At 40.1% G+C, this 17720-nt stretch overlaps 2 protein-coding genes across 3 annotated transcripts; both read right to left on the reverse strand.

Moving 5' to 3' along the window:
• Positions 1-729: 729 nt before the first annotated feature.
• psma6a (proteasome 20S subunit alpha 6a) lies at positions 730-6299 on the reverse strand. Its single transcript, XM_037125370.1, has 7 exons — positions 6097-6299; positions 5312-5406; positions 5078-5159; positions 3612-3767; positions 2959-3137; positions 2081-2175; positions 730-1648 (listed from the first exon to the last, which is right to left on the reverse strand). Exons 1-7 carry the CDS (start codon positions 6170-6172, stop codon positions 1591-1593), a joined length of 741 nt encoding a protein of 246 aa, XP_036981265.1. The 5' UTR covers positions 6173-6299; the 3' UTR covers positions 730-1590.
• A 132-nt stretch (positions 6300-6431) lies between these two features.
• On the reverse strand, positions 6432-17664 carry LOC119034406 (protein only RNase P catalytic subunit). 2 transcript variants are annotated; one of them, XM_037125367.1, is made up of 11 exons: positions 17563-17664; positions 16873-17316; positions 16539-16677; positions 16216-16450; positions 15816-16123; positions 15279-15326; positions 15009-15141; positions 8903-9013; positions 7092-7240; positions 6726-6924; positions 6432-6632 (listed from the first exon to the last, which is right to left on the reverse strand). In XM_037125367.1, exons 2-11 carry the CDS (start codon positions 17282-17284, stop codon positions 6504-6506), a joined length of 1863 nt encoding a protein of 620 aa, XP_036981262.1. In that variant the 5' UTR covers positions 17285-17316; positions 17563-17664; the 3' UTR covers positions 6432-6503. The 2 variants fall into 2 exon arrangements, with proteins under 2 accessions (XP_036981262.1, XP_036981261.1); XM_037125366.1 differs by having other exon boundaries at positions 16873-17638.
• Positions 17665-17720: the final 56 nt, after the last annotated feature.

Below are 17720 nucleotides of genomic sequence, written 5' to 3' on the forward strand. Positions count from 1 at the left end.
CACTTAAGTAGACAGGGACTCCAATCCAGTCTAATCCAAGTCTCCGGAATCCCACATGGTTTAGAAAAGATGTTACTTGCACCCTAAATACACAGCCGAGCTCGAGCACCCACTTGTGAAGAGGTGAGTGCTGATGCTACAGGTGAAGATTTCAGCCTTTTTTCACATTTGAAAATCAAGTTCCCAGCTACTTCAGTTGTTTAGAAGAAGGCTGCAATGCCATGTTGCTGTGAGGCTCCAAAAATATTTTGTGGACCTCAACAAACTGGGTGAGTGAATAATGACCTAATTTTCAGCTTTGGCTGAACTTGGCTGAGTATCTGTAATGTGGTGGACTGTACAACAATTTACTCATATTTTAAATATTTGCAATACCCTTATTAATCAGGGCCTAAGTTCTTGTATAGAGGTCATAAATTACTCCGCCCAATTAAACAGACTGCCATGCTTTGCACTGGAAAGCTGTTTATGATTGACAATTTAGAGTCAAAGCAGCTGACAAAAACAGCTGAGTATGTGCAATCTTTGTACAACAAAAGAGGGACATTAAAAGTCTGTTTTACATCCAAATATGACACCAGCAGTGCAGATTTTATTGAAGTTGGACCTGGTAATATTTTTCTTTTTCCAAAACAACACAAATATAAATTGATAGTGGTCAGATTAATATAAAGGCTAGAGCACCACAAGGTTGAATTCTACAAAGAAAAGGACACAAGGGAATGCAAGTAATCGATAAAAACATTGTGTTTAATAGAAGAGCAGTAATGTACAGCAGAGAGGAGGAGGAGGATCAAAACACAAGGGGGAGAATGAAATTATTTGAGACTTGTTGACCTGAGCAGACCTCAGCAGGGGTGTGATGATGACTGGGGGACAATTCCCACAGATGTTCCCTGGGTTTTTATCAAAGTACATTAGAGCATAAACATCAGAGGAGACTTTAAAGCAGAAGAATAAAATGAGAGAGATACACGTTGTGGCAGCCCTGAGTAAAGATTTGAAGCACTGATGGAACACAGTGACTCAAGAAGCTGCAGGACCACCAAGTCCATACAAAGTAAGAGGTATTGTGCTGTAGTTGTAGTGGTACCACACCCCCGTCCTCCAATCTGCTCATCTCACACTCGTCAACGGAAGTCATTTGGGCTAAGCTCTATCCAGAGAGGAAACAGTGACTGATGGCTGATACCACCCGCAACCAAGGAGTGTATCAGACTCACGTTGACAGATATGAATGTCCAGCGTCTTTCCAAACTGTGTGTCATTTGGCAGATGCCTGCAGTGAAGGATGTCTCAGCGAGGTGAGAAGGAAAATAAATGGAGGGGTCAATATATGAGAACATGGTGTCCAGTCAGGTCCTGGGTGTGACCACAGAGAATGAAGGAGGGGTAAGTGCCAGTGCAGATGGGTAATGTATTCCACCCGCCTGATAAAAATGACCAAATTGTTCTTGATTGTTCAGCTTTTAGTTTGTCTCTTCTGAACAAGATGATACCAACTCCTCCTTTACATTACTTCTAGACAAGGCCTGTGTGTGGAGGAAACACGATTTTCTGGTGTTGCAGCAAAATGTCTGCCAACTTTCCTCACTCCCTCTCAGACAAAGCCACCAAGTGAACATCAATCTCCGCCTCGGACAGGATCCTGGAACAAAAACACACAAGTTAACGGTCGTAATTTCTGTTGTGCTGGATTTTGTAGGCATTACACACAGATGGACATGTTGAGAACACATTTAAATTTGTAAGCCCTTCCTTTGATCTCATTTCTGGTTTTAGTTTTAGGGAATTTCCATAACTAAACATGCTTGTTTTGATCAATTTAAAAAAAAAAAAAAAAAGAATAGTTCTGCAAGGCTTTAAGGCAGGAGCAATGGTATCTGTTCTGAGCTGCATGATTTGTTAGAGGGATTTTTTCTTTCTTTGTAAAAAATTTATCCAGTACATTTGTTCCAGTAACAACCTGCTTATAGCAGCACCTGGATTGTGAAAACCTTTTTTTCCATATGGCCAGGATTATATTCCTAATTTACAGCTATCGGTGTATTTTCTCTCTTTGTGTCAGGAAAATACTCACTTGAATTTAGATTCCTGTGTAGTAATAACTCCAATCTCCAGCTCTGAGGGCTTAAAGTCGATGGACAGAACGGTTGACAGACATGAGATAGCCGTCTGTTTTGAGAAGAGAGGGACAGTTGTTGAGAAACATGACCGGCAGTGGAGGAAGAGAAGAACTCTCTGAGTGGTAGATGCATTTAAAACAGCAAGAAGGTCAAAGTGTCAAACCAGTTAGAAAGACGGAATATAATGAGCGCTTCTAGTGGTTATTAGTTTATGAAACGAAAGTCTATGCTTACACCAGCACACAGCACATCGGTGTGGTTTGTGTGTGCACATTTAACAGCAAGACAATATTTAATGTCTCCAAGAAAGACCAATGAGGAAACGCAGTTTCAACATTTCATACATTTTTCTAAAAATTTAGATCCAGGTGACATATTCCACTCCTCATATTTTTTTCTAAAGGAGGTGACATTAAAATCTGATAAATATGTTCCTATATTCTAAAAAAAGGATATAGCAGATCAGTTTATAAAAGATGCATCTCATATACTTCTTACCAACCTAAATCACCTTACATACTTGTTTCATCCATGGCTGCAATATCTGGGTTGTCACACCAGTTGTTAAAGAACGCTGAGTAATAAAGCTAGTAAAGGGACTCAACTGGTGTGAACACCCTAAAAATTTCAGACATCCAAAGCACTCCACGACTTTCCCTGCTTGAGACATTTCATGGTCCAGAAAAGTTATAGGTGGTCATGTGATATAACCGAGTTGTCTGACACCCACAATCTTAATAAGAAGGGTTGCTTAAGTATAAAATTCCAATGTGGCTTTATGAATTTGAATATATAACAGTTCTATAACATACAGTATATGTATGTACCCTACCTCTATAGTCTGCTCATAGGTCCAATCCAGTTTCTTCTTGACTTTCTTCTCCAGGAAGCTGGTGGCCTCAGTCTGTTTTACTCCAGCTGCCGTGGCTTTAAAGCCACAGTAGTAGCCCGCTGGATCACACTTAAACAGCTGCGGACCAAACTCTTCATCCAGTCCAACCACAATCATACCTGGAGGAAGGATGCAGGGTAGAGGGGAATGAAGACAGGACTGAAAACACAAGCGTCCTGACGATGCTCTAAACAGAACTTTAAAAATACATTTTACGCTTGTTAAAAAGGAAATCTGGAATCACTGATAGACAGTGGCCTGTTTATATACAGGTTTATCAACCTTGTGCAAAAAACAAGAGGGCATCACCAGTATTTGTTTTCAGAGGTATGTGAATTGAAGATGCAGATAGCACATAGTCAAAATAAAGCGGTGTTGAAAACCCCCAGAAACCCCCACACACTTTCCATCCTAATAACAGTCTTAATATAGCTGAAATACAAGCATTCACCAGTTCTATTCACGAAGCAAAGTACTATTTTAGATTTTTTTTTTTATTTAAGAGGTTGCTTTTGGTTAAAACCCTGAATAACATAAACAACCTTTTAAGGACACATTGTTGGTGTGCTCAAACACAAATACACAATACTCACAGCAGCCTAGCGGCCTCATCTCAGCATTCTGCGTGTACACTTGGGAGATGTCAGCCATGCGTTTGCACAGCATGTCCACAGGGATCTCATAGCCATACTTGTACATCCAGTTAGCTGCTTCATACCGTGCCCTCTGCACCTGAGACCTGCTGTCAGCTGGAGGGAAGACAAAGCACAAAAAAAAGTATTTCACTCAAATGTATTTAACTAAAGACATCTATGATACAACAGGAGTAGTAGAGCTGATGATTCAGCTAACTGAGATACAGGTTAAAATGTACAACAGAGAAAGGGACTCTGTTTCATTGTATCTGGACGTGTAAACATATTCAAAAATTTTGGAAAGACTTTGTTGAGATAATTTCTTGCATTATCCAGAAAAAAGTCCCTGCAAGCCCAGAAGTGGGTATTCTTGGTCTTATCCCAGAAGCGCTATCCTTTAGAGCACATGAAAGAAAATTGGTCAACCTTTGCTTACTACACGCGAAACGTGTTATTGCTAGACAGTGGAAAAGTGTTTGTTGTCCGTCTGTGAACCTATGGGTTACTGAACTATCCTCATGTATAGCGATAGAAAGGCTTACATATGCCATTAAACACAAAAAACATATTTTTCATCAAATATGGGATTCATTCATTACATTTTTGGAATCAAGACCTGGAAACATTTGTCCATAAATATCACAATAATAATTGAGACTACACCTGTATATGTGCTTTTGTTGTCTGTTTTCTTTGTCTTTTTTCAATTTTTCGTTTTTATTTATTTATTATTATTATTTTCTTATTTTTGTTAATCGCTGTATTGGTAATGCCTCTGCCATTTTTATTGTAAACCAATATTGTTATCATAGTTATTATCTTTGTCTGTTTTGTTTTGTTTTTCTTCATTGTTACTGTTTTTTTTTTTTAATTTTATTTTATTATCGATAATATATATATATATTTTTTTTTGTTATCATTGATTGGCTCAGAGTTTGGGGGTGGGTATTTGGGAGGTGGGTAATTAGTGTATCTTTTTTGATGTAATGGAATACATATGTTGAAAGAAATGCACCTGGTTTAAAATCAATAAATATAAGGATACAAAAAACTGAGATACAAGTTAGAGGCTTAGTTTTTCATTAAGCTTGGTACAATGTATTTGCAACTCATAACTTGTCATGTCTTACCACCTTTTGAGACTGGATAGGTAGTTTTGCTGACAATTATTATCTAATGTTCAGCTGTAACAAGAGATGGCCCCTTGACTAAAAGTGCACTTTCTTTATCCATGTCCAGATCTGACAAATGTCTGAAAACTTTGTGGACTGATGCATTTCCAGCTCAAAACAACATTAGTGACATGACAATAAGGTAACAAACAGTCTGCAGGAGTTTATTACAGTAAGTCTTGACAGAAACGTTAAATACTTATGGCTCATAGTCGTGGGAATTCACCATTAGTTGGAGGGGACATTGCTTACCAGTCATGCCAGTCAAAACACAGCCAATGTTCTCTGTAATTTTGAACAGATGCGTGACCGTTGCAGCATCCAGCAACTTGTCCTGAGAAAAATCCAAGACAAAAGAGTTATATACACCACACATACACTCCACCAGCAGTAATAAAACAACCATAATCGCCTCTGCAAACATGCTTGGTGAAGACACAGAAACACAAATGTCTGAGTGTTTACTGTGTCTTTGTGTATACTCACTGGGACTTTCTTTTGTGTGACGACCACAACACAATCCTTCCCTCTGACTGCTACAGAGGTCAGTCCCCCCTGGTTGATGGCTTTGAAAGCATACTCTGAAGACAGACAAAAGGAAAAATTAACTCATGAGTTCCAAGTGTGCCCCTCAAACTTTCATCAATGTAACACAACTTCTCTTACAACAAGCTACCTGCTTGTTTTGCATGCAATTTAATATACACAGGACATAGCTATCTAAGCATTACAACATATATATGGCATATATGAATAGTTGCATTACATTAATTTCCCAGGAATTGTTTTATATGAGGTTTGTCCAAAGTCTGAGGCTAACAACTAGTGCAGCTCAGTTATAACGACTCGTTTAAGAGACTGACTGATTGAAATTGTGACAGGAGTAAACAGTCAAGAGTGCTAAGTAACTGCATGTTATAGTAGCTGAATAAAAAGGTCAAATACATTCCAATGAATATATTTGTCTAACTTGAATTATTTACTTATGTTAGCAGATCACAGCTAAATTAACCTAGCTAAGTTAGCTGAAGCAAATGTAACAACACGTATATCGTTCATTTAATTGTTTTTTATTTTACTATATTCAATTCAATGTTATTCCTGCATTAAATAAGCTACATACTGACACTACTACGATTTACTTGGGTGATTTTTCCTTAACAACACTGAAATATGACTGGGCTGTTCAAAGGCTGCAAGCTAATGTTAGCCTGTTAGCTAGTAGTGATGACAGAGCAGGTTGAGTTGAGTTCATTTCTTCCACTTCTTACCGACTTGGTAGAGTCTTCCCTCCGGAGAGAAGATGGTAATATGTCGGTCAAACCCTGCGCTTGACCCCCGAGACATGACAGCAGGAAATAATTGAGATAAACACTGGTTTAGACTGAAATTGAAACTAAACAGAGAGGAAACAGCCAAAACATGCCTAACATTTACTACCGGATGTGATCTGTCCGATTGAACGCTTTCACTTCCGGGTCAACCGTTGTAGTTTACAGACGTCACCACTGAATACAACCTTCTGCCCCTTTGCAGTTTGTTTGTGATTTCTAAGGAACATTATTCTGATGATTTAAAATTATATTAAAAAGCGAAGACCAGTGAGTCAATGTGGTAAATGTTTTATTTACAAGTCCCGTAGTCATTGTAAAAGCATATGTGTTAGGAGGATGTCTGTTCAGTGCTTTCTGGTGAGGCAGAGCCATCTCTGAGGTACTTCATAGGTGCTCCTGTCTTCTGTGTCGTCGTAGGGAAGGTGCCAAGAGTCCGGTGAAGTCTGGACAATGGTGTCATACTCAGGAATACTCTAAAAACGACACAGAAGCAGATAGTTAATTCATATGCTTCCTTCTTCAGCCGTCTGCATTCGCACCTCTACCAGCTCCTTTATCTTCCTCACCAGAAATCGGACTCTCTTGCTGGCTGCGACGCTACCACCCACTACCAGCTGGTGGCCTCTCTGCCATTTGAAGAAGAGCTGCCTGATGGGTCCTTCTGACAGGCAGGCCTTGTGGTCCCTCATTAGGTCCCTGCTCACAAACTTACAGTGGTTCCCAGAATGCAAAGTGGCATACAGCAAGAAGGGGTCGTCCTCCGAACTGACAGACACACAGACCAAAAGGCGTGAGGTTGTTGATAGAAAGAAGCACGGCTGGATACAAAAATCATAAAATAAATCCAAATAACAAAATGACTGCTGTGTTTTCTGTGGAGTGTATTCCATATGATGGTTTTATTATTATTTTTTTTATCATCAGGTGCTCACATATTTTCAGTGAAAAAGCAATGAGCTTTCTGCCGGATGAGATCCATGTTGTGTCTCTGCCAGGATCTGGAGGGCCGCAGCATGTGTTTCCTCCCCAACACCAGGACAGTGAGGCCCCGACGCTCCAGCTCCGACACCACCGCCAGCAGCTGAAAACACACATGCAATCACCTCAATACTCTGAATATGTGAATATCTAATAACACAAATACCAGTCATGCATGATGCCGGCATGAAGCAGATAAATGACTTGTACAAGTTTTAAACAGTTTGCTTGTGTGTGGTAGTTCACATAACAAGTAATTGTGTGTTAAAAGACAGACAAAAGAGTTATCTGGGATATGTTTTGTACGTTGCATGGCAACAACCTGAAACAGATTCACAGTGTTACAGATACACAGGCCTATCGAAGTGACCACACTCCAAGTCACGCTTTTTGGATGTCTTTTTATATAAGTCAAAGGAACAGGAAGAACATGTGTAAGTTTGGACTCTTCAATATGGCTGAAACAAACTTAGAGACTAATTACTGTACCTCTCTCACCAATTATGCAATGGGGCACTTTTGTCAACTACTAATTGTCACAGCCAGAGCTGCCACTTTTACTTTTGTAGCACTGGGTTATCCAAGAATTGTGTCAAATAGATCTGTATGATGAAATATTAAGAGATGTTAAGATGTTTAGTGCAACTGTGGGCCCTGGGGAAGCCTTAAGTTGCAATCATTTTGTGTTATTGTATGTAGTACATGTATAACGACCTCAAAATTGTGGTATATGTTATGTACACAATTACTAGCTAATCAGATGGGAAGGCTGTATGGATGACGATGTCTAATTTTCTGTCAGTCCACCAACTTTGTCAACTGAAATATCTTAAGAACTATTGGATGGATTGCACTGAACTGTTCATTGTGTGTTCGCAGAGCAAGGAGCCTGGTGACTTTGGTGATCCACTGACTGTTTAAGCTTTTTGATGACCAAATACCTGCAAAACTACTGGCATGTCCATCAGCTGCAGCTGTTCTTTGTGTTTAACGCTGATAAGCAAATTAAGTCGAAGCTTAACTGTCAACATGACAGATATTGTGATTTTACTGCGTATATTGATAACTACCTGCCAAACAGCAGCGTTTGCATCATCACTGTGAGCGTGTTCAAAGCTCAAAGCACTGCTGGGTGACATTACAGCCTCTCAGTGTCGATAGTGAGGCAGCAGACAGTTCATGGTATATTTAACATGGATTTTCTTATCTCATACATAACAGTCTGGCTGACCTCCGATTTCATTCATGCAGCCATCTGAATAATAGTCTCTGTCACTCGTCACAATGTGAATTTTCATGACTTTTGCATTTTTAAAAATGATTTATTTAGCTTTCCCATGAAGTTGATTTTAGATAGGGTTGTCAGTGTGTGATTCCCTTTGTCTCACAGCCACTTCGAGAAAGATGTGACATATTTTAATGCAGAGAGACAGAAAGACAGTTGACACAGACATCCTGATAGACAGACAGCTGTGGGCACACAAGTAGACTAGGTGTTATTAAAATCAGGTGTTGGCCAGTTATAACGGCACCTCCTACACACATCTACTCACGCACACGGCAGGGTTAGTCATTGTGCAACCAGCAGAAAAAAGCCCCTGAGTTGGACGGACATACATGTAGGAAGAAACCACTCAAATCTAGACTGTAAAACTGTGTGTGTCTGCACTTGCAGAGATGGTTCTGAATTAGACTGGTAGACACTGTACAATATTTAAATGAAACCTCACTGTTTGCACGTACGTCTGTTCGAGTGTTTTCTCACCGTCTCTGACAGCTTCGATTTGTCCATGTTGATGTTTGCCACATTCAATCCATCTACGACCACATCAAACGCTGGCTTCCTCTTCACAAATGTCTTGAACTTTTCCAACTCCTGAACAGACACATAAATAGAAAGAAGTGAACACAGATAGAGAGATAGAGGGCAACACACTGAGCAAAAACAGGCCAGTGGAGGAGTAGATAGAAAGAAACAGATAAATAAAGGCATGTCATACGTGGATATTGTGCCGTATTGTACAGATACACTTGAGTTTACATTTCATGTCAGTACTGCTTTATTTAACCATAGAAGCTCAGCATATTTTATAGTAGTGTGTGGACAGTCAATGAAGCTTCCTGGAGATTCATGATGATGAGAACCTGAGAACAGACCAATGCAGTGACAAATAAATGAAGTTCGTCCTACACTGTGTTAGGAAAATAAGAGTCTACAGCCACGCCAACAGCTCTGTGACGCTGCACTTAAGCACAGCTGTGCTTCAGCATGCTAGTGACAATGCTACCATGTTGCTATTTAGCAACTATTTTACAATTTGAAATTTTAATTCATAGTGGCACCAGAGAACAAGGGGATCACCAAATGTATTATAATTCATCCTCAGGGGATAAAGAATGTCCTTCAAAAAGTTTCAGTCCAATCCTTTCAGTACATTTCACTGAATAAATGATTAATTGGACCTGCAGATGGCCCACAGGGAAAATTCAGCGGATCACCAAAGTCAGCAGGATGTTAGTGATTCATCCACTGGGGAATGTCTGTACAAAGTTTCTTGGCAATCGATCCCATACATGTTGAGATCTGGTCCAAAATGGAGGACAGAGCCATTCTGCTAGCATGGCTAAATTATGATACAATCAGTAGAACGTGGCCAAGAAATGTTGCAGTTCTTGATTTGGGCAAAGCAAAGTTAAGAATGTACATTAACTGTTGCCTACATATTAGACCTGTTTTGTCTAGTCTAAGCATGTCAGTACAGTACTAGCCCTGAGTAAAAGTCCAGTACATTCACAAATAAGTCCAGAAAGCATTCACAAAATGTACTCTAACATTTTTCTTTTAGTAAAAAGCAGCAGACACGCAAAAGCAGACACGACACATGGACATTTCCATATCGGCTTCCAAGCATATGTGTTCGATGTCTACTCATCGCTTCATCTTAGTCAAAATCAGAGACTTTTGATGTCAAGTTAGATTTGGGTATAAAGGCGGACTTGCTCATTTCCAGAAAATGCGGCAGCCTCACAACAGCTGACAATCTGACTGGCTGGTTAACTGGATGAGTGACTTAATAGGTGCAGTACTGAAAATGTACAGGAAAAGTCTGCAGATCAATTGAAGAACGACATCAGGGGCTTGTTCCTCATTACGGTCGAGCAGCGCAACCAAACTCCACCTGTGAGTCGGCTGGCCTGATGGTTGGCTGATTTTCTCACTGACTGATCACAGGGCTGCCAGTAACACATCTACCTGGACTTTCCTTCTCGTTGCTGAGATGGCAAAGTGGCAGCTGGCAGCTTAACCGACACAGAGCACACTGCAAACTTGGGTGGCAAAATGTAGATAAGCGGGCTACTGTCAGCTGTCTCTCATGTCTATTGCTTATACTACATTTAAGTCACACTACATTTTCTAAATCCAATACTCACACTAACTTCCTCTAAAGGGGCTAATGTGCAGTAAGTAATAACAAAGTCTAATATGGCTGTAGGTGCTTGATGTCTTGTGGTTTTTTTTTTTTTTTTACAACTTTTGCAACCAAAAATACAGACACTAGTCTATGAACACCACAAGTTTTCTTTTGGAATGAGGACGGACTCTATTCCCTGTGTTATTACAGCTCCATGCCATAACAGGACTGTAGTGTTGAAGCTTGGTATGGGCCTCCAGCACGTGAACAGTGTTAGTACTTTCGCTTTTAGGTAGCAGCAGTATGGAAATAGGTGGCTGTGAATTCCCCTAGACTTGAAACTTGACTGTGTGCACACTGTCACAGATGCACAATCAAAATGTGATATTATTAATAATAATAATGTAAAAAAAGGCTGTAATATTCCTCCTCTGATGGAACTGTTCTGCAGATTAAACGTCTGCCAGACCTCGGTGACGCTTCAGTATCTGTTTTGGCTGCTTAAAATTCAACCGGCACATTCCCACACGTACAGTATGGGACCATAATTAATCCTACCACAGCAGCGTAGTTTCACCTTGTAGGCTGGTCTTAGCTGAGGTGAGGGAGTAGATGTGTGTTTTGGTTGAGACGGCAAAAAGAACGAGAGAAAAAGACCGAGTGTTGATGGACAGGTGTATGTGTGTCGGGTTATAATGAAGAAATGGTGCAAAAAGGAAAATAAAAGAAGTAAAAAGATGTAACTGACAGAGAAAAAAAAAGAAAAGGGAGCAGGAGACGGAGGAAGAGAGAAAGTCCAGTATAATTATCCAGGGACTTTCCAGAGCTGATATGTGAAACCAGCTTATTGTGCCGCTGTGGATAATGTGACTGCTTACACACACACACACACACACACACACCCATATACACACATACCCACACTTGCACCTGCATACAAAATTTACAGTGGCACCTCATTATTACACAAAGAGCAATAGTATCCTGTAAACATATGCCATTACCAATGATGAACAAAGTCAAAATACAAAAAAAGCATAACTGGCTTCAGGACTCAGGCTATAATTAAATCTATTCATTTTCATTCAAACATGTAAACAGGAACTTCCTGTTGAGTTTCACACTTGTTGTATCAAGTCCACCTTTGGTTATATGTTTTCTGTTTTTGTATGATAACATCCAGGATTATGCATTAAATGCACATTTTACATTTGAGAATCCACAATTAAGTAAAGTTATGTCGCAGGTAATGTTTAAAATAAATATGATTAAAACTATAAATGGAATTATCTATACTGACCTAACATAGTGAGATGGTCAGCAGCATTGTGGAGCGATTGTTTAACCCCATCATTTTTTATACTACACTGCATCATAATGTGTTACTTGATGTCCTCTCTGCACATACAGTAAAGCCTGTAAAGCCAGTAAAGTATAGGCAACATTACTTAACATCAGAATGTTCATTATTATAATACAGAGGTTGACCTTGTATGTAAGCATCGTAGTATAATGCTATTTCCTGTAATTGATATTTTTGGTGTTGAAGTGCAACATTTGCATCGTAGTGCGCTGAAATGGGTTCAGATAAAAAAAAAAAAAAAAGCAGAAGGCTGTGTTGTGAGTAGGTCGATGTTACATTTGTCGAAAGGCTAAAAATAAACCAAACTTCTCTTTTTGTGTTTGTATTTGAGGCATGCAGGCCTAACTGTGCCGACACATGTTCAATTGGCTTGAAGAAATAACACATACATTGAACATATACATATAACATTTTGTGTGCTGGAGGGTTATTTAGCTTCAACAGTGTGCAGCTGAAAAAGACAAAGGTAATTGTCCTGGTGCATAATGTAACGCAACAGAACAACAAAAATGCAACCTCTGGGGAATTAAAAAACAAAAATTTAGCAATTGACTTTCATATGACGCAAGGAAATGCATCATCACTGAAATCTACAGCCCAAGAAATTTGGTAGAAGTTGTGTGTCAGAGAGCAGTTAAACATACTAGTTTCAAAAAATGGCTATTCTGTTAGTTTGCGTCACATTTGCACAGGGGAATCTATTTTTCGGGTCACTCACTATGGTGTTAAAGTACATGACTTGATCTCTGTCTGCTTTGTGTCTCAACATCCATCTGTGATTGGCCACAGACAGACAAACACGACTTCTCTTCCCCTTTGTATCGACACCCTGCCTGTCTTCCTCCATCAGTCTCTTGTCCCCGCCTGCATCTGTTGCTTCGCTGTCATCTGAAACATTCTGATTGCCCTTAAAATCAATTGCCTTCAATTGGGAATTAATCAAGTCCAGTTAAAACAGGATGTCTGTCTGTCTGTCTGCCTGCCTGCTTTCCTCAGTCCGCCTCCCCGGCATGAGGTAGTTTGTGTTCCAGATTCTCATGGTGCTCCACACGCTGGAAATCCCCTCAATTTAACTAACAGTTGCACCAACAAACTCCCCCTGACTATCGAAAAACACAAAGGACTGCATGCAAACCTTCTCTCTGTTCATAAATTAAATATGGTATGTTATTAACAACGTGTTACTGATGTTGCCAAGTATCTTTTTGCAACTATTTCAGGTGAATAACCTTGTTTTTAAGTTTACCGTCATTGGCATTACACAGCCAGTACATTCCAATTCACAGGCAGTGCAAACACAGTACACGTGCAAGAAACAGAGATGACTGCATCTCTTGGTTAAAAATACAATTCTCGTTTTGACTTCAACTCGGCATTAATGCGTTGTCCTGTTCTCTAGTATCAAGATCCTAATTCTCTGTGGACTTCAGGTTTCTATCAAATGAGTGAAGTGAGTCCCGTCGCTTTGGTGGCACTTAGAACCAGGAGCTGAATGACTGATACTCACACTGACACACTGAGCCTTCACACACCACGTCTGCTTCTGTAGAAGAAGTGGTCTCTGCCACCTCGAGATACACTAAATCTATCATTTTCATTTTTAGATTTCATGTCGAATATCAACAACCAACTGCACAAAGCAGCAGATAATTTTCCCTTGAAGGAATAGTTTGACAATTCAGATTTAGTAGACTGATATTAATCTCATTCCTGTAGCATAAAGGCTAGAAACACGGGCAAAGAGTTAGCTTGTAAAAACTCTCTAATTATCACTCTGTATCTTGTTTAATCCATACTAAAACTGAAGTGTAAAAATGGCAATTTGTAGTTTGTTACATAACTAAAACCGCATAATAATGTAGCAAACTCAACCAAAAAGTTTATTTTGTTCAAGGAGCAGTTTGGGAACTAAGCTTACTCACATTCCTGGCCAGAAAAGAAATAAATAAAAAAGGTGTCACTCTTGACAGTAATTACTGAGCTTAACTTGAGCTGTTTTTTGTTACAGATTTTGTTGCAGATATTGTTACCTTTGAACAGAGTTATTGTGATATGATTTCATATTCTATTAAACTAAAAAGTCAGACGGCCTGTTCCCCTGATTCAAGTCTTTCTCCTGACAGGCTGCTCGTGCCAGATACTTATTCATGAGTAAGACATAAGAGTGGTATCAGTTGTTTCATTTAACTCTTGGGAAGAACGCACAGAGGAATACTTCCACAAATGCCAATTATTACTTTAATCTAGGTTTTATGTTTCTAAGGAAATTGTGAGTTACTTGTGAGTTGATTATTAATAAAATAAAATTTTTGTCTATGAAAATGTTCTGCTAGCAGGCATGGGAGTAAAAAAAACTATTATTTAGCAAGTGTCTGAACGGCTTTACCAGCAAACAAACAAAAATGAGAGGGAGAAAAAAAAGATTATAAAGACCTGTCTTGGACTAATCACTGAATAGCAAAGTCATCCCAGTCCTGAGACATTAATCACCTAAGTTTTGTTTAACTTCTCTAACTTTAACTCCTTAAAGTGCATCACGATAAGATCTGTTCATTGGCTGTTTTACCATCATCCAGCAAATGAAATAATTTACTGGTGGGTTCAACTCAACCACAACCTCAACAGCCTAGTGTTGCATGTGTACCAATGACGCCATCTAGCAGAAGTTAGAGAGAGGGAGCCAGAAAGCCAATGTAACATGTTGCTGACAGATTAACCTTAAAATTAATATCTGATTTTGGGTTCAGAAAGGCTGTTTCACACATCAGCAACATGGACTGTTATTTAAAATAAACTATTTCCAATAATAGAAAACAAAACTGACTGAGTTCAATGCATTATTATTTATGTTGAGTATTTATCTAAATGTTAATATGAATGTTGACCACAATGAATGGGTAAACTGCAAGTGCAATCACTTAATAGCACTTCATATCACAAGATACCTTGAAAAGAATCTGCGTACAATTAAAGTCCTACTAGAGGTGTACTTAGCTACTGCTTCTTATTATGACCCTAGATTTTAAAAATGAATCAATACTTGATAGTTTTTAACTGGAAACCCTGATTAGCATGTGTGAGCGTTTTGTGTGTACCTCCGGTGTAGTATTGTTGAAAACATCTTGTCCCTGAATGATTTCAGCCATCACTCTGCCTTTCAGTTGTTGGTACTCCGCAGCAGTCAGCTGGATGGACTCTAACTCAGACCCACAGCACCCGCAAACACCCCTAAACAGACACACAAACACAAAACAAATGACATACATCTTCGTACAAAACATACAGTTTAACCACTGCACAAACATGGATGAAAACACATAAAGCGCTATAAAGATTCGCGTCAAGGTAGAAGGTAGGGTAATTACTTTGGGGTGGCCGTGGTCCAACCTCCTGTCCATCTCTGCCCGGTGAGACTGGGACAGGGAGGAAGAGGCAGACAGAGAACAGAGAAATGAGAGTGAGAAGTTGACGTGGATAAACATATGTTCCATGTCTAGTTCATACAGACAGTGGAAAATTACTTTGGGTAATAACACTGCATTACAATTGTATCTTGTCTTTTGTTTTTTTTATCTGTATTATAAAAGAAGCCAAATCACTAAAAATGTATTCGGAAGTTGTATCTAAATATATGAATGTTCCCCAAGTGATTAAATAAGACATTATTGTGTTAAAAGCAGCACTTTTTAAGCCAGTAACTGTTGAGACTGATCACATAAGATCTTGTAATCAGACATTCTGTTGTGTTTTATGCTAATGTACATTTTTTTGGCAAACGACATCATGATAAAAGACTTTGCCACAGTTCCGAGAACCGACACTCATTATTTAGGAAATGGTATAATTTGCATAAGGTCTCAGTTTCCCCACTGACCCTCAGAACCTTCACTACTCTTTTGTACCTCTCAAACCAGGTTCTGATGCTGCTGGCGAGGCTGCGCTGGGGGTAAATCTGATTGTTTCTCATGTAAAGCAGAATCTCCAGCAGTCTCTCCTTGTGCTCAGACTGAGACATGGCTGCTGCTGCTGCTTCTTTCCTGCTTTCCTCAGTCTTCCTCACTCCCTTAAACAGAGCGTCCCAGGTCTCCTGGTGTGGGCTTAGCCCCTTTTCAGTTAATTCATCATAAAGAGCCCAGGCAGTGGTTGTGTCACCGTGTAAGATCGCTGCTGAGATGACATCACCATAATTGCGTGGTGATGGGGAAAAGACCTGTTGGGGCGACAGTAAAAGCGGGTGATGTCAGAGAAGGGATGTCATGGACTTCATCTCCAACGGGAGTTCAATAAGTTTGCTACAACAACCTTCTTTAGCTCGTTCAGGATGTTGATAGCCTCCCTCCACCTCGCTGTCCGGCTGAAGGACTTGATGAAGAGGCTGGAGGCTCCTGTGTCCAGAGACGCAAAGCTTCCTTGCATGATGTCATAGACATCAAACACCTCAGTGTCATGGCCGCCACTCACACAGAACGTCAAGTACCGGAGGAGGAGGTCATAAGCCAGCGTCCCTGTTTCCATGGCTACAAAAGTCAACAGGGACCTGTGGCAGAAAGGTTCAGTACATGTTTGTTACATACATGGGCTTTACGGATATTTCTTGCTACTTTTGGCTATTTACTATTTCTCACTTGGCAATATCCAGCTCTGCCTGGGAGGAGAACATTGCCTGCATCATCTGGACCTCAAACCGTTGAGAATTCCCCAGAGACTCCTTCAGCTTCCTCCACTCTGAAGCAGATAACGGCTGTTCAGGAGGCTGCATCTTCCCTGTCAAAGAACATTCGTACATCAGTTAAGGAAGGGGAAACAATGATTACCACACACTTCCGTGGATTCATTTAGACTTCATACAGTCAAACATCATGTCGGTCCAAACAATTTCTTCACATTACTTTACCTAACTTCATCCTTCAAACAGCTGCTTTTGTGAAATGTTATTCTATATACCACAAAAGGTCTGACCTGCTCCTCTAGTCATCCTCCCTTCAGGCTCCTCTTCATCCTGACAGACTAGGGCAGGTTTCCTCATCATCCTCAGCTCGGCTTTCCTCTTTGCTGTCCCAGCAGCAAACACAGATCTGGGGAGGGAAGGTCTCTGTCGAAGGGTGGAGGTCTTACCTCTTCCCTTCTCAGCATCACCCCAAGATTCATCTTCCCTACGTCTGGTGTTTTTTCCTCCACCCTGTCCACTGTTCCTCCTGTCTGCCAGTCTAACACCTGGGTCTCTGGTGCACAGACAGCGTGCAGACAGAGGCTGCTGCGATGACTTACACAGAGAAGTCTTAAATGTGGTGAAAGCTGAACTTCCTTGTTGAAAGAAAGACTGGAAGGGTCTGTGGCATATTCTGACAGTCAATATCACAGTGGAGCCCATGTTAGGATGTTTAACCTCTGGCCTAGTGAGAACTGAATATAAGTTAGGTTACTCACTCATCTTCTCCTTCAGTTCAGCTATAAATCAGCTTTTATTTTTAACCTAAAAACTGTACAGACACTTGGTTTCCAACCACAAAACACATGCTGTTAGTTGCATGAATCACTAAAGTGTAAATGAGACTGTTCAGCTCACATCGCTGTTTCCAAATACCAGTAGTTACTTAAAGACAACTCTCACTCTCTCAATGGCGCTATGAACCTTTAAATTCGACTCACCCTACACCTCGATATCCATATTTATTCAACTAACTAACAACAGCCTCTTTCTTGCTACGTAACTTCATGGTCAAACAGAACTATAGCATGCCTCGAGTCGCACACTATGACGCAATCAACGCTCGACAGTTCCATTTGTTAACTGCGTCAAGCTAACC

Source organism: Acanthopagrus latus, chromosome 16, assembly GCF_904848185.1.
Source record: "Acanthopagrus latus isolate v.2019 chromosome 16, fAcaLat1.1, whole genome shotgun sequence".
In the NCBI taxonomy this organism is placed as follows: Eukaryota; Metazoa; Chordata; class Actinopteri; order Spariformes; family Sparidae; genus Acanthopagrus; species Acanthopagrus latus.

Excerpts from the sequence above, each read along its gene's own strand:
- LOC119034406 (XM_037125367.1), bottom strand. The coding sequence starts at position 17,284 with ATGGGCTCCACTGTGATATTGACTGTCAGAATATGCCACAGACCCTTC. Across the intron at positions 16,678-16,872 it reads GAGGATGACTAGAGGAGCAG|GGAAGATGCAGCCTCCTGAA; the intron begins GTCAGACCTTTT and ends GTTCTTTGACAG. Across the intron at positions 15,142-15,278 it reads TGGACCACGGCCACCCCAAA|GGGTGTTTGCGGGTGCTGTG; the intron begins GTAATTACCCTA and ends GTGTCTGTTTAG.
- psma6a (XM_037125370.1), bottom strand. The coding sequence starts at position 6,172 with ATGTCTCGGGGGTCAAGCGCAGGGTTTGACCGACATATTACCATCTTC. Across the intron at positions 3,768-5,077 it reads TGTTTTGACTGGCATGACTG|CTGACAGCAGGTCTCAGGTG; the intron begins GTAAGCAATGTC and ends TCTTCCCTCCAG. Across the intron at positions 3,138-3,611 it reads GATGAGGCCGCTAGGCTGCT|GTATGATTGTGGTTGGACTG; the intron begins GTGAGTATTGTG and ends TCCTTCCTCCAG.